This window comes from Manis javanica, chromosome 10 (genome assembly GCF_040802235.1).
Source record: "Manis javanica isolate MJ-LG chromosome 10, MJ_LKY, whole genome shotgun sequence".
Classification (NCBI taxonomy): Eukaryota; Metazoa; Chordata; class Mammalia; order Pholidota; family Manidae; genus Manis; species Manis javanica.
This window is the reverse complement of record NC_133165.1, coordinates 59,692,834-59,710,375: the sequence shown is the minus strand read 5'-3', so window position 1 is coordinate 59,710,375 and position 17,542 is coordinate 59,692,834. Positions and strand designations below refer to the sequence as shown.

The 17,542-nt window shown below is 38.1% G+C and overlaps 1 protein-coding gene and 1 pseudogene across 1 annotated transcript; both read left to right on the top strand.

Annotated features, from left to right (window-relative positions):
* The window catches only part of LOC108400952 (centrosomal protein of 290 kDa-like), a 332,902-nt pseudogene that overhangs the window by 125,003 nt on the left and 190,357 nt on the right, over positions 1-17,542 (top strand).
* On the top strand, positions 12,397-16,102 carry LOC118970352 (ribitol-5-phosphate xylosyltransferase 1-like). The gene is made up of 2 exons (XM_037007282.2): positions 12,397-12,905; positions 15,745-16,102. The coding sequence occupies exons 1-2, from the start codon at positions 12,772-12,774 to the stop codon at positions 16,100-16,102; spliced, it is 492 nt and encodes a 163-aa protein (XP_036863177.1). The 5' UTR covers positions 12,397-12,771.

The following is a 17,542-nucleotide window of genomic DNA, read 5'->3' as shown; positions in this document are numbered from 1 at the left end:
TCTTAAATAACACCTATTAACTCTAGTATTTGTTAACCAATGTGTCATGAGAACAACTTAAGCTCTGAAGTTAGACAAATCTTGATTCAAAACTTGGTGTTGCCATTCTAGCGTGTGCAACTGAAGCCAGATTTCCCAGATATAAAAAGGGGGCTAATTTACTCTGCACAGTTGTTGTGGAGGTTGAGTGATGACCTGTGCAAAATGCCTATGTATCTTGTCTATAAAAGAATTTTAAAAATGTTAGTCTTTATCCCTAACAATAATAAGCAGTAAAAGAAAGATTTCAGCATCTTTGTAACAAAAATTAAAAGATTATAACACATTACAAAGAAATGGTTGAACAGGTTGTAAAAAATCCAGAACCATTGTGACTGATTTTAAGAAAGATTAAACAGTATTTTTAAAAGTATTTAATACAGTACATGGGCACAAGAATAGAACCATAGATGAGTGAAACAGAATAGAAAGCCCAGTTATAAACCCACACATACATGGCCAATGAATATATGATAAAGGAGCCATGGATGTACAATGGGGAAATGACAGCCTCTTCAACAATTGGTGTTGGCAAAACTGGACAGCTACATGTAAGAGAATGAAACTTTACTGTCTAACTCCATACACAAAAGTAAACTCGAAATGGATCTAAGACCTGAATGTAAATCATGATACCATAAAACTCTTAGAAGAAAACATAGGCAAAAATCTCTTAAATATAAACATGGGCAACTTTTTCCTGAGCACATCTCCTCAGGCAAGGGAAAAAAAATCAAAAATGAGCAAATGGGACTACGTCATGCTAAAAAGCTTCTGTACAGCAAAGAACACCATCAGTAAAACAAAGAGGCATCCTACAGTATGGGAGAATATATTCATAAACGACATGTCCAGTAAGGGGTTAACATCTAAAATAGATAAAGAACTTAGATGCCTCAACACCTAAAAAAGAAAATAACCCAATTAAAAAATGAGTGGAGGATCTCAACAGACACTTTTCCAAAGAAGAAATTCAGGTGTCCAACAGGCACATTAAAAGATGCTCCACATCGCTAATTATCAGGGAAATGTAAATTAAAACCACCATGAGATATCACCTCCCACCAGTTAGGATGGTCAACATTCAAAAGACAAGGAACAACAAATGCTGGCAAAGATGCAGAGAAAGGGGAACCCTCCCATACTGTTGGTGGGAATGTAAATTGGTGCAACGATTGTGGAAAGCAATATGGAGGTTCCTCAAAAAACGAAATATAGAAATACCATTTGACCCAGGAATTCCACTCTTAGAAATTTACCGAAAGAAAACAAGATCCCAGATTCAAAAAGACATATGCACCCCTATGTTTATCACAGCAGTATTTACAATAGCCAAGATATGGAAGCAACCTATCGGTAGATGAATGGATAAAGAAGATGTAGTACATATACACAATGGAATATTATTCAGCCATAATAAGTAAACAAATCCTACCATTAGCAACAACATGGATGATGGAGCTAGACGGTATTATGCTCAGTGAAACAAGCCAGGTGGAGAAAGACAAGTACCAAATGATTTCAGTCATATGTGGAGTATAAGAACAAAGAAAAACTGAAGGAACAAAACAGCAGCAGAATCACAGAACCCAAGAATGGACTAACAGGTACCAAAGGGAAAGGGACTGAGGAGGATAGGTGGGAAGGGAGGGATAAGAGTGGGGAAAAAGAAAGGGGGCCTTACAATTAGTGTGTATAATGTGGGGTGGGGGGCATAAGGAGGGATGTGCAACACAGAGAAGACAAGTAGTGATTTTACAGCATCTTACTATGCTGATGGACAGTGACTGTAATGGGGTTTGTGGGGAGAACTTGGTGAAGGCGGGAGTCTAGTAAACATAATGTTCTTCATGTAATTGTAGATTAATGATAACAAAATGAATTTTAAAAAATCCTACCATTTGGAACAACATGGATGGAGCTAGAGGGAATTTTGCTCAGTGAAATAAGCCAGGCAGAGAAAGACAAGTACTAAATGATTTCACTCATCTGTGCAGCATAAAAACAAAAAAAACTGAAGGAACAAACAGCAGTAGACACACAGACTCCCAAGAATGAACTACAAAGGGGAGGGTTGGGGGAGAGCGGGTTGGGAGGGAGGGAGAAGCAGATTGAGGGACATGATTGGCACACATGTGTGGGGAGGTCACAGGGAAGACAAGTAGTGACTACAGCATCTTACTACACTGATGGCCAGTGACTGCACTGGGGGTGGGGTCTTGATAATAAACCTTCAATGATAGCTTCATAAAAAAATGTTTAGTATGTATTAAACTTCAGTCGTATTGGTTATTCTAAGCAGCATATAATATGTGAGTTGTGAAGCATGTCTGTTCCTTTTATGACAATGTTTTTTACTACAGTAAAGAAGAGAGAGTAATACAAGTTTCCCATTTATTTATCACCTAGAACTAATGAATTTCAGCTCTCTGTCCTATTTGCTTCCAAGATTTGTTCCCTCTTAAAGGAATTAAATATTTCCAACAAATGTGAAGCTTTCTTTATACTGTTCTCCAGTCCCTTTCCTCTTCCTTCCTCCTCAGGCAACAGCAGTAATGAATTAGGTGTGTATCAAATTTTCTGTTTACACTGCTGCATGCCCACACTCCATCCTTGAGTGTATGCCTTGCTTTATTAAACTACTCTTTGTACCTGCTCAAACTGATTGTGAATTTAAAAAATCAGAGAAGCATATTCTTTCTGTTTACAGTTTCAAATTACATAGTTATATTTTGAGTTTTTGCAGCTTGCTTTTTAAATATTTTTAAGTGTATTTTTTATTGAAGTATAGTTGATGTACAATATTATATTGGTTTCAAATATACAACAGAGTGGTTCAACAGTTACACATATAATTAAATCCTCACCCCAACTAGTACAATTACTATCTGTCAACATAAGAAGATGTTACAGAATCACTGGCTATATTCTCTATGCTGTACCGCCATTCCTGTGACCAACTTATACTATGATTGCAATTTTTGTGTCCCTTTATCCCCCTCACATGCTCCAGCTACACACTCCAGTCACCTCTCAGTGTCTGTGAGTCTACTGCTATTTTGTTCATTCTATTTGGCTTTGTTTTTATATTCTGAAAATCAGTGAAATCATATGGTATCTGTCATTCTCTGCATGAGTTGTTTCACTGAGCATAATATCCTCTAGGTCCATCTGTGTTTTCACAAATGGCAGGATTTCTTTCTTTTTATGGCTGAATAATATTCCATTGTGTATATGTACATCTTTATCCATTCATCTGTTGACACTTTGGTTGCTTCCATATCTTGGCTATTGTATATAATGTGGTAATAAACATAGGGTGCATATTATCTTTTTTAAATTAAAGTATCATTGATACACAGTCTTATGTTGGTTTCAAATATACAACACATATAACTGTGGTTCAACAGTTACCCATATTATTAAATCCTCACCCCCTCTAGTGCATTACTATCTATCAACATAGTAAGATGATACAGAATCATTATCTATATTCTCTGTGCTATAGTACCATCCCCATGACCAACTTATACTGTAATTATGAATTATTGTACCCCTATCCCTTGGTAACCACTAATCCCTTCCTAGTGTCTTATGACTCTAATGCTATTTTGTTCCTTCTCTTTTGCTTTGTTTTTATACTCCACAAATTAGTGAAATCATACTGTACTCGTCTTTTTCCACCTGGCTTATTTCACTGTGCCTAATACCACCAAGTTCCATCCATGTTGTTGCAAATGGTAGGATTTGTTTTCTTCTTATGGCTGAATAACATTCCATTGTATATATGTACCACATCTTCTTTATCCATTCATCTACTGATGGACACTTAGGTTGCTTCCATATCTTTGCTATTGCAAATAGTGCAGTCATAAACATAGGGGTGCATATGTCTTTTCAAATCAGGGACCTTGTTTTCTTCAGGTAAATTCCTAGGAGTGGAATTACTGGGTCAAGTAGTATTTCTATTTTTACTTTTTTGAGGAATCTCCATATTGCTTTCCACAATGGTTGCACCAATTTACATTCCCACCAAAAGTGTAGGAGGGTTCCCATTTCTCTGCATCCTTGCCAGCATTTGTTATTTCTTGTCTTTTGGATAGTGGCCATCCTAATTGGTCTGAGGTGATATATCATTTTTGTTTTTATTTGCATTTCCCTGATAATTAGCAATGTGGAGCATCTTTTCATGTGCCTGTTGGCCATTTGTATTTCCTCTTTGGAGAAGTGTCTGTTCAGGTCATCCAACCATTCTTTGATTGGGTTATTTGTGTTTTGGGTGTTGAGGCATATGAGTTCCTTATATATTTTGGATGTTAACCCCTTATCAATAAGTCATTTATGAATATATTCTCCCATACTGTAGGTTACCTTTTTGTTCTACTGATGGTGTTCTTTGCTGTACAGAAGCTTTTTAGTTTGATATAGTCCTCTTGTTTATTTTTATTTTTGTTTCTCTTGCCTGGGGAGACATACCCAGAAAAAAGTTGCTCTTGCTAGCTTCAGTAAATTCCAAAATATTGAAATTCTACCAACCAATTTTTCAGACCACAAAGGTATAAAACTAGAAATAAATTCTACAAAGAAAACAAAAAGACTCACAAACACATGGAGGCTTAACAACATGCTTCTAAATAATCAATGGACCAATGAACAAATCGAAATAGAGATCAAGGAATATATAGAAACAAATGACAACAACAACACAAAGCCCCAACTTCTGTGGGATGCAGTGAAAGCAGTCTTAAGAGGAAAGTATATAGCGATCCAGGCACACCTGAAGAAGGAAGAACAATCCCAAATGAATAGTCTAACATCACAACTATCGAAACTGGAAAAAGAAGAACAAATGAGGCCTAAAGTCAGCAGAAGGAGGGACATAATAAAGATCAGAGAAGAAATAAACAAAATTGAGAAGAATAAAACAATAGCAAAAATCAACAAAACCAAGAGCTGATTCTTTGAGAAAATAAACAAAATAGATAAGCCTCTAGCCAAACTTATTAAGAGAAAAAGAGAATCAACACAAATCAACATAAAAAGAAATGAGAATGGAACAATCACGACAGACCCCACAGAAATACAAAGAATTATTAAAGACTACTATGAAAACCTATATGCCAACAAGCTGGAAAACCTAGAAGAAATGGACAACTTCCTAGAAAAATACAACCTCCCAAGACTGACCAAAGAAGACACACAAAAGTTAAACAAACCAATTACGAGCAAAGAAATTGAAACGGTAATCAAAAAACTACCCAAGAACAAAACCCCGGGGCCGGATGGATTTACCTCAGAATTTTATCACACACACAGAGAAGACATAATACCCATTCTCCTTAAAGTGTTCCAAAAAATAGAAGAGGAGGGAATACTCCCAAACTCATTCTATGAAGCCAACATCACCCTAATACCAAAACCAGGCAAAGACCCCACCAAGAAAGAAAATTACAGACCAATATCCCTGATGAATGTAGATGCAAAAATACTCAATAAAATATTAACAAACAGAATTCAACAGTATATCAAAAGGATCATACACCATGACCAAGTGAGTTTCAGCCCAGGGATGCAAGCATGGTACAACATTCGAAAATCCATCAACATCATCCACCACATCAACAAAAAGAAAGACAAAAACCACATGAATATCTCCATAGATGCTGAAAAAGCATTCAACAAAATTCAACATCCATTCATGATAAAAACTTTCAGCAAAATGGGAATAGAGGGCAAGTACCTCAACATAATAAAGGCCATATATGATAAACCCACAGCCAGCATTATACTGAACAGTGAAAAGCTGAAAGCATTTCCTCTGAGATCAGAACCAGACAGGGATGCCCACTCTCCCCACTGTTATTTAACATAGTACTGGAGGTCCTAGCCACAGCAATCAGACAAAACAAAGAAATACAAGGAATCCAGATTGGTAAAGAAGAAGTTAAACTGTCACTATTTGCAGATGATATGATACTGTACATAAAAAAACCCTAAAGACTCCACTCCAAAACTACTAGAACTGATATCAGAATACAGCAAAGGTGCAGGATACAAAATTAACACACAGATTTCTGTGTGTTAGAAATACACACAGAGAATAGAAAGAGAAATCAGGAAAACAATTCCATTCACAATTGCATCAAAAAGAATTAAATACCTAGGAATAAACCTAACCAAAGAAGTGAAAGACTTATACTCTGAAAACTACAAGTCACTCTTAAAAGAAATTAAAGGGGACACTAACAAATGGAAACTTATCCCCTGCTCATGGCTAGGAAGATTTAATATCGTCAAAATGGCCATCCTGCCTAAAGCAATATACAGATTTGATGCAATCCCTCTCAAATTACCAGCAACATTCTTCAATGAATTGGAACAAATAATTCAAAAATTCATATGGAAACACCAAAGACCCCGAATAGCCAAAGCAATCCTGAGAAAGAAGAATAAAGTAGGGGGGATCTCACTCCCCAACTACAAAGCCAAAGTAATCAAGACAATTTGGTACTGGCACAAGAACAGAGCCACAGACCAGTGGAACAGATTAGAGACTCCTGAAATTAACCCAAACATATATGGTCAATTAATATTTGATAAAGGAGCCATGGACATACAATGGCAAAATGACAGTCTCTTCAACAGATAATGCTGGCAAAACTGGACAGCTACATGTAGGAGAATGAAACTGGACCTTTGTCTAACCCCATATACAAAGGTAAACTCAAAATGGATCAAAGACCTGAATGTAAGTCATGAAACCATTAAACTCTTGGAAAAAAACATAGGCAAAAACCTCTTAGACATAAACATGAGTGACCTCTTCTTGAACATATCTCCCCGGGCAAGGAAAACAACAGCAAAAATGAGAAAGTGGGACTACATTAAGCTGAAAAGTTTCTGTACAGCGAAAGACACCATCAATAGAACAAAAAGGAACCCTACAGTATGGGAGAATATATTTGAAAATGACAGATCCAATAAAAGCTAGACGTCCAGAATATATAAAGAGCTCACATGCCTCAACAAACAAAAAACAAATAACCCAATTAAAAAATGGGCAGAGGAACTGAACAGACAGTTCTCTAAAAAAGAAATACAGATGGCCAAGAGACACATGAAAAGATGCTCCACATCGCTAATTATCAGAGAAATGCAAATTAAAACTACAATGAGGTATCACCTCACACCAGTAAGGATAGCTGCCATCCAAAAGACAAACAACAACAAATGTTGGCGAGACTGTGGAGAAAGGGGAACCCTCCTACACTGCTGGTGGGAATGTAAATTAGTTCAACCATTGTGGAAAGCAGTATGGAGGTTCATCAAATGCTCAAAACAGACCTCCCATTTGACCCAGGAATTCCACTCCTAGGAATTTACCCTAAGAATGCAGCAATCAAGTTTGAGAAAGACAGATGCACCCCTATGTTTATCGCAGCACTATTTACAATAGCCAAGAATTGGAAGCATCCTAAATGTCCATCAGTAGATGAATGGATAAAGAAGATGGGTACATATACACAATGGAATACTACTCAGCCATAAGAAGAGGAAATATCCTACCAATTGCAGCAACATGGATGGAGCTGGAGAGTATTATGCTCAGTGAAATAAGCCAAGCGGAGAAAGAGAAATACCAAATGATTTCACTCATCTGAGGAGTATAAGAACAAAGGAAAAACTGAAGGAACAAAACAGCAGCGGAATTACAGAACCCAAAAATGGACTAACAGGTACCAAAGGGAAAGGAACTGGGGAGGATGGGTGGGCAGGGGGGGATAAGGGGGTGGGGGAAGAAGAATGGGGGTATTAAGATTAGCATGCATGGGGGGGAGGGAGAAAGGGGAGGGGGGCTGTACAACACAGAGAGGACAAGTAGTGATTCTACATTTTGCTATGCTGATGGACAGTGACTGTAATGTGGTTTTTAGGGGGGACCTGATATAGGGGAGACATAGTAAGCATAGTATTCTTCATGTAAGTGTAGATTAAAGATTAAAAAAAAAGAAAGAAAGAAAGAAAAGGGGGATTACTCCTCGATAGCATAAAACAATTGGTAAATCAAAGATTAACGCATGCTTTAAATATCCTTAATGTTGATCACTTAAAGGGTGTCAGATGATCAGCTATGGAGGTACTCTTTTCTGATAATATTCCTTTCTCTTAATAATAAAAAAAAAAAAAGCAGTTCCTGTGTGCTGACCTCCAATGAGTTCTACACAGTGGTATAGAGGGCATGTCAAAGTGTGGGCAAAGGGTCTGTTTGTTCCTATGCAGAAGATCAAGGCCTAGCTTGGATACCCAGAAAATGAACTAAGATACGATATGAGGAGGAGCTTCCGGCATCAGCACTCTCTGGAGGACTCGTGCCGCGGGATGATCATCAAAAAACCTCCACAGGGATCCGGGCGATGCTGCGATTGTAGCTGCATCCACCCCACCGTTTCCTGGACTTACCATTGGAATGAGGAGGGAGATGTCTAGGCTGGCATGTGCATACAGTGAGACAACGAATTTGACAGGATCTGTACTGTTGGAAGTCAATCAGGAGTTGGGAGGGGTGCAAGTTGTAGTGCTCCAAAATCTTACGACTATAGACTATCTACGGTTAAAAGAACATATGGGATGTGAACAGATCCCAGAAATGGGTTGCTTTAATTTGTCTGATTTCTCTCAGACTGTTCAAATACAGTTGGACAATATCCATCATATCATAGACTAATTTTCACAAATGCCTAGGGTGCCTAAATGGTTTTCTTGGCTTCACTGGAGATGGCTGGTAATTATAGATTTGCTTTGTTTATGTCACCGTATTCCTATTATGTTAATATGTGTGCCCAAGTTAGTTAGTAGTTTAAAACCTATACATACTTAAGTTACTCTACAAGAAGATATGTCAAAGAAATAATCAATCCTCCCATGTTTTCTTCAATATGCTACCTCTATAGCTTTTCTTCTTCCTTCCTAATTACAACCCTTAAATAGAATTCGTACCTCATATCGAATTTACCAGGTATCATAATTCCTCCAGGTCGTAAAGATACCTCGAGACAAGTGCTGGGCATAGAAGCCACAGGGCATAAATCTGCAAAGAAGTAAAAAGCTAACCTTTTCAAACAATATGGCTTCTCTCTCACTTACCAACTTTACATTTCCCTGTATGGACCCGGAAGATGACTGGTTAGCCAGAGATGGGTAAGATTCCTCAAGGGAGGAACAACCTAAGACAGGCACAGTCACAGGGGGACCATCAAGTGAGAAATTGGGGAACAGTGGTGAAGCTTAGATCCTCACCCCCCCAGTGTTGAGAGAAAGCTTCTGCATCCGTGGATGTTTTATTGCCCTTGTCTAGCTCGGATTAGCACATAGTCTACAGGCACACACCTGATCATCTACAATTGCCTTCTTACAACACTAAACTATGTTTTCTACCTGTATCTTGCATCTACCTACCACTTCAGCAGTTTATTAAAAATAATAATAATAATAATAATAATTATAAAGGGAGAAATGTGGGATCCACATATAAATCAAATATAAAAATCAAATGAATATTCATAGTTGACCTGATTGTTTATAGTTCATAATGCGTGATCAAAACCGAAAGTTTCTGTGATGAATGCCCTTGTACTGTTCACCATGTAAGAACTTATTCACTATGTAAGAATTCGTTCACCATGTAAGAACTTGTTCGTTATGCTTCAGAAGATTGGAGACTGACGAGAACTAGGCTTGAGATGGATTAATGATTGTACATTGAGCATTTGCCCCCCTATACAGGATTTTATTGTTGTTAACAACCATTTGATCAATAAATATGAGAGATGCCCTCTCAAAAAAAAAAAAAAAAGAAAAGAAAAGTTGCTCTTGCTTATGTTCAAGAGATTTTTTGCCTGTGTTTTCATCTAAGAGTTTCATGGTTTGATCTTTTATATTTTGGTCTGTAACCCATTTCAAGTTTACTTTTATGTATAGAGTTAATAATCCAGTTTCATTCTATTGTATGTGGCTTCTTTAACATATTTTTGAGACTTAAACTTCATGAATATTTATAATGCCATTCTCCATTTCTCAATTCATCAACCCTTTCGCATCCATGGATTGAGACACTTATTCAAAGAGCATAATAGCTCACACCATAAAAGGGGTAGAAACTACTGACCTTAACCTCTCCAGTAGGTACTACACAGATTTGCACACTATTCAACTGTGTTTCTTTGCTTAACAATTCAAATTCTAGCCAGCACTTGTTTTGAAAAAAAAAAGTAACGTACCACAGTTTTAATTATCATATACAAGTTGATCTGCCTACAACCAAAATTTCTCATTAATCTACAGCCATGCCCCATAATCCAAAGTTGTTTTAAAAACTTGTATTACAGAAATTGTTTCCAGGAAGAATATAGAGTAAATCTTATTGTAGATTTTATATAAAAAAATTTAAAATTTCTCTGGTAACAAACACTTTTGTTTTTGTTTTGTTGGGTTTTTTTTTTTACAGTTTTGTCACTGGTCCTGCTGTAGTCCCAGTGTACTTCTCCATTGATGTGAACAATGTGGTACTTGTTTTAAATGGAAGAGAAAAAACTAAGATCTTGTATGCCACCCAGTGGTTACTTTATGCACAAAATTTAGTGCAAACAAAAACTTCAGCATCTTGCTGTTGTTTTGCTTGGAAATGAACATTGTAATAATGAATGGATAAACTGATTCCTCAAAAGAAATGGAGGCTTTGTGGAGCTGCTCTTCATAATATATGAGAGCCCTTGGATTAATGATGTGGATGTTTTTCAGTGGCCTTTAGGACTAGCAACGTAAGTGCAAAATATTATTACACATTACCTAAATGTCTAAATCAGGAAGGTTGTGTTTTTAATGTGTAATAAATGTAATTCTTCTGGGATCATCTGGGAGGCTAGGTACAATATTTTCTGAGGGAAAAAATGTGGTTTAGTCTCATGCTTCAGTAACAATAATAAAGTTTTTAGTGTTTTTTAGCCTTTTATGACAAGGGCAGATGAGTTACGTTTTTGTGTTTTAGAACTCCAAGGTATAGTATGAATTTTCAAGTTTATCAGGAGTACTCCGAAGTGATGTGTAACAGTGTGTGCCAGGCAGATAGACCTTCTTTAAATTTAATCTCTGTAATTTACAGTAAAAACAGAAGAACCATACTTTAAAGGCATATTAAATCAGGAGCATAGAGTACCCTTGGATTTGATAGGATTATAATATGCTCACATCTGCCACTAAGACTGGTTGAATTTGCACAAATCTCTTCTATAATAAGAGGTTAATTAAATAATGGCAAAGGCTTCTCAATATGTCTATAAAGTCTACAAAGTGGAATGCTTATTTTTTATCTTCCTATTAATAGAGGGTTTTAAATGAGTTGCCACTAGTACATAAACTTCCAGAGGACGGGGATTTGTGTTTCTTTTGTTCACAGTTTTATCTGCAAAGCCTAAAACAGTGCTTGCACTGAGTAGGTACTCAATAAATAGGTGTTAAATGGATGAATTGTGAGAAACCTCACTAAATGCTTTTTGAATGCAGTATTTATTATTTATTATTCTGTCAATGGTTACCAGATATGATGTTAGACTGCTGCTAAATTGGCTACACAAATACCACCACAGAAGCGCTTTAATAAGACATATTCCCTGGCCTGCCACTATAATATTCAAGTAGGTTGAGGATAGGGCCAAACAAAAGGTTTTATATTGAGTATAGCCAGACTTAAGACACTCTGAGGAATCTCTTCCTTGAGTAGAACTGATACTGTAAAATGTTTTGAAACAACATAATTACTTTTCCCAGTAGCAGTATATAACCTGTTCATCCTGATCGAATGAAAACTCCTTGTAATTCTGGTACTGTTCGACTAGGCCAGTATCTTTATTGTAGATCATTGGTTCTCAACCAGAGGCAATACTGCACCCCTGGGAGATATTTGGCAATGTCTGGGGGTATTTTTGGTTGTTACATATGGGAGGAGGACGTAATACTGGTATCTGGTAGGTAAGGGCCAGGGCTGTTGCTGAATACCCTCCAGTGTAGAGGACAGCCTCCACAACAAGAAATGTCTGGCCCAAAATGGCAGTAACGCCAAGACTGAGAGAGACTGTTATATAAAGCTTTCCTCCCATGTGAAGTTTGTATCTCAGGCACACAGTGTGATCTCTGTTATTTCCAAATGCCCATTAGAATGGGCCAATTGCAGCCAGCCTCTCCTGTGTGGCATACAGGCTCTATTTATAAATCTGCTTGAAAAGCCTTTGGAATTAGAGCTCTTTTTCATTGCAATATGTATTCTGTAATCTTTGCATCACCTAACTAAAACATTCATTAAATCATGATCGTTATGAATAGAGAAGGCTATTTATACTTTGAAGGTTGAATTCAGTGTGCCTTATACCTAGCAGCATGTAATAGAAGTTGAAGAATGTAAGAAACAAAGCACTTTGGGTGCATAATCTCTGTAGAAATTTTATAAAGATGTCAATGTGAGATTCTTTTTTAAGTCTGTAGAGTCAGGGACTTTTCCAAATTAAACATGGAAAATTACAATTTGGGGTTTAGAAATCATATTTTAAATCTCTCCATATGGTCATGCTCCTCAGATGTTGGGTTATGGGAATTTGCCAATCCTATTGTGTATATTGTTAACTCATATGTACCTATTTTTATAGATACAGGAATTTTCCAGTGGTGGAAGCAAGTTGGTCAATGTTGCATAATGAAAGGCCTTACTTATGCAATTTCTTAGGAACCGTTTATGAAAATTCCTCCAGACAAGCACTAATGAACATTTTGAAACAAGATGGGAATGATAAGCTTTGTTGGGTTTCAGCAAGAGAACAGTAAGTTCTGTGTTTACTTGATCCATCCATTTTCTTCTGCAGTCTGAGAGTCGCTTGTGAGGCAGTACAGGTTTCCAAAGAGACATTGTTAACACCATTACTACCTGCCTTTCCTCCGAAGATATACTGGTAATTAAAGAAACTGGATTGTATAAACTTTAATAGGAAGAATCTCCTATAGCTGTAGTCCATCTTGAAGAGAAACAATAGCAACTCTCCTATGCAAATATCAGGTGCTCAGTCTTCCTCAGTAATGTTCGTTATTTAGACTTGATAAACAGGACGTTTTGAATGCCAGTCGGGTCTTAGGTTCCTCCCTGAGATGGTCAGCAGACCAGTTGAGTATTCCAAGACTAGCACGAAGTATTCCTCACACCTTCAGGAACCTGACGCCCCAGAAGACAGGGGCCACGAATTATATTCTTTGCCCAGATCTAGCATAAGACCTTGCATAAGTAGGCCTTGGTGGGGGATAGATGGTTGGATGGGTCGGGGGATGGATGGACTTAATAGGGTTAAGTTTCTTCCATCTTTAACAAAATAATCGTGAAGCAAGTGCTCACGAGTGAAAGAAGAAAGTTTGGAATCATTTAGTTTGTTCTTAAATAAACAGAGTTTCGTGTATATAAAGCAATCATCAGAGAAGTAATGCCTACAAAATGTCCTTCTAGATCTAAAACTGTATTAATTGTAGCAGAAACTCCTTTGGAAAGCACAACTCACAACTCTATTGTTAGTGTAATCTTATAGTATCTATTCAATTGACAAATATTTACCAAACAACTGCTATATGCCAGAAATTATTTTAGCCATGAGGGATACAGCAGTGAACAAAACAGTCAGAAGTCCATGCCCTCTTGAAACTTAAATGTTTGCTGGAGGGGACAAAGCAGTAACATATATTGTGTTTCAGAAGATGGTAAATGCCATGTAAAACAGTATGGAGCAGAGGAGGGATATAGAGAGAGGAAGGTACTGGAAGTTGTGCATTTGCCGTGGTAGATCCGTGAAGGAAAGCTCTAGTATGAAGGTCATATTTGGGCACCAGCCTGAAATAAGTGCAGGGGTGAGCCTTGTGTGTGTTTGAATATAGAGTCATCCAGGTGCCCGGAACAGAGTGAGCGAGGCAGTGTAAATGGCAAAGTTCATGTAATGGGGATAGAATTATTCCTGTAACTCTCTCATACCTTTGCACTTGGAGGTGGGGTAGGTGTCCTTGCTTCTCAGTGCTGCTTCCAGACCATTTGCCTTTTTTCCTCCCTAAAACCTCCCATTTTGAATCTTACATGATCAGATAAAACCACCCATTACTCTTCTTCTTTCAAGTTTTTTACTGACCCTTGCTTTTATCCCCTTTGTCCTTGGAAGAGTTGATTTCCTAATATACTTGCACTCTCTCCAACGTCTCCAGCCTAATTCTTGGTGATTCCCAACTCTACGTACGTGGTCCTTCCATGGCCCTGGTCTGGCAGTTCCCTTGCCTCTGGCTGTGATCTGAGTCTTCACTTGACCTTGGCCATTCACTATCATGGTCATTGCCTAGACCTTATCATTACTCATACTGCATCTTCTCCATGACCTCAAGTGCCAGCAGAGCTCTCTGTAACACCATTTCCTGATGTTTCAGCTCATTCCCTGTAATAATCTGACTCCTTAATTGCCTAGTCTAGCAAACCCTAACTGGTTAAATCCAGCTCATTTATACTTCTCCGTACCTGCAGTCATGCAGCCAGACAGCTTAGAGGAAGGTGCCCATTGATCTCACTGGGAAGTGGAATGTACTTGCAGTCATGATTGATTATGAAATTTAAGTGGGGTAAAGAAGAAAGTAAAGGTGAGGTGAGTGAAGGACCATGAAAGGGCAGTGACAACAATGGATCATAAATCCCAGCTAAACTGCTGGTGTCAGATTATTACAGCAGGTGCCCAGAAGTCACACCTCCCTTGTCACTGTACTCTCCCCTCTCCTGGAAGACTGTTTTCTGCTTTCTTCTCTCTTTCCAACCACTCTTTCCTTGTGACATTACTGCTTACTTCACTGAGAAAACAGGAGTGGTCAGGAGAGAGTGTCTTGCTACTGTTCCCTCCACTCCTAGTCTTGCCCCTGTACAGTCTGTTCTCAACACAGCAGCCAGATTAATTCTGATAAAACAGATCAGGTCCATCACCTGATCGAAATCCTGCATGATGGGATGCTATGACTTCACTGTCTGCATCTCTCCCTCACAGTTACTCTGCTTCAACTACCCTAGCTTCCTTGCTGTTCCATGAACATGCCAGGCACACACTGTCCCCTGGCCTCTGTGCATGTTGTACACTCTGTTCTCCCCCCCTCCCTCCATCTCCTTGCTCAGAAGTCCTTGCATGGGACATTCCCTGATTACCCATTTACAGTTACAACACTGTCCACTCAGAAACTCCCTCCTACTTCTCTGCTTTATTTTTACTCACAGCACTTAACTCCTAAATAGTTTACTGACTGGACTTGCTTACTACCCATCTCTACCACTAGAACTAGAATATGAGCTCCATAAGGGCAGGAATTTGGGGGCTGAAGTAGAGAAAGAAGACCTGGCACTTAGAGAATATTTTCTGAATTAACAGTCATGAAGAAATTTTATGGAGGTCACTAGATGTAAAAAATGTGTAGCTGTAAACTTTTCAAATTCTTAAATATTTTCAAGAAATCTATTTACAAGATTTTACACCTCTTCTACCTGTTGTTCTATGACGTGTTAGCCATTTCCTTAACTAACATTAGAAGACAAAATCTTTTCTTACACAAAAGATATGCTTAGTAAAGTGAAAACTACAGTTGTTGTTGTTTTTTATCTTCTAGGTGGCAGCCTCAGGAAACAAATGAAAGCCTTAAGAATTATCAACATGCTTTGCTACAGAGTGATCCCACATTGTGCCCAGTGGGAGTAAGCACAGGATGTTATAGGATATACGAGGCCTGCTCCCATGGCTCAGTTCCTGTGGTAGAAGGTGTAATGCCAGCTGCCAGCTGTGGAAATGCATCTGGTTACCATATTGCTCCTCTGCAGTTACTCAAGTCCACGGACGTGCCCTTTATCTTTATTAAGAACTGGAAGGAACTTCCTGCTGTTCTAGAAAAAGAGAAAACTATAATTTTACAAGAAAAGATTCAAAGAAGAAAAATGTTACTTCACCGGTACCAACAATTCAAAACATAGCTAAAAATGAGATTTACTAATATTTTAGAAAGTTCATTTTTAATCACTTATAAAGGTTAAATATTAGTCATCTTTTCAAGCTAAGCTCTCATTTTTTAAATCATTTCAAATACTGGGTGTGTATATGTGTTGTTAGGTAATTATTAAACTTAAATTCTTTAAGTTACCCTTGGGGGGCCTGTTATGTCTGTAGCATTAATAACCAAGTTCTTCCTTATTGGACCACTCCTGAAAATGGAGCTAAAATGTTACTCAAATTCACTTTTACAAAGTTGAAGGATTCAACATTTATCAACTCTTCTTACCCATTTAAACCCACTCTAGGGAAGCAGCATTATGTAGTAGAAAATACTGGACTTTGGAGTCAGACAAAACCTGGGTTAAAGCCACGCCTCTGCACCTACTATCTGAGGACCTTGAGAAGCCACCTAATTGTGCTGAGTCGTGATTTCTTTCCATGTAAAGTGGAGATAATGGTACCTCATATGGCAGGTAAGTTGTAAATACGAAATGAAAGAATATATAAAGCAGCTAGTATGCATAGTAAACTCCTAAGTAAATTCTTATTTATTTAGGAATGTATAAAATATATATAAATTTCTAATTTGTTTTTCGTTCCTTACTACTTAATAGTAGGGCTAAGTTTAAATATTTTAACCCATGTCATTTATATAATTTGGAGAGACCATGTGCCATGTTGGGAATGTATGTGAACAAATCCTACAGAATTAGACTTTTAGGTTACTCAAGTTTTGCTGGATGACGTTGAGCTAGATGCCAGGATTCAGAATTTGGTCATAATCCATACAAAAACATGGATTGGGGTAGTCTGAGCCAGAAAATTAGTGCCTGAACTCGACATAAGTTGTCATGGAAGTACCAAGTAAAACTAGAGGAGAGAGCCTCAGGCAAAGACTGGCTGATACCCTTGGAGGGCAGTGGCTTTAAGGCCTGAGAAGAGGCCTTGTACCTGCAGAGCTTTGGGCTCCTAAAGGATGTAGGGGACCTTGCACTCAGTTGTTGCTTTGGCTGGCTCTTCATCATCTCAGGAATCCTCTGGCTTAACTCCTGTGAAACCAGGGGGTTAACATCCGACATCATTTCCTTCCAGGAGCTGTTGTCTCCTCATTATGTGAATGGCTGTAGATGCTCAGTAAGTGTAAATTCCCCCGTGCTTTCTGAGACCTGGAGCTCCCACCCAGGTGTCCACTTCATCAGAAGTTACCAAAAATAGTGCTAAGTGAGGCAAACAGCTAGTTGAAGGCCATTTGGAACTAGAAAGTACTGAGAACCTGGGAGTCAACTGCAGGAGCAGAAACTGGAAGGATGCAGTGAAATAGGAGCTCTAACTTAGTGCTGGGGTCATGAGAGAAGCAAAGAACAAGCTCAAGATGAGACAAATACGACCCCAGAGATTATGCAGTGGTTCCTGGTGGGTTT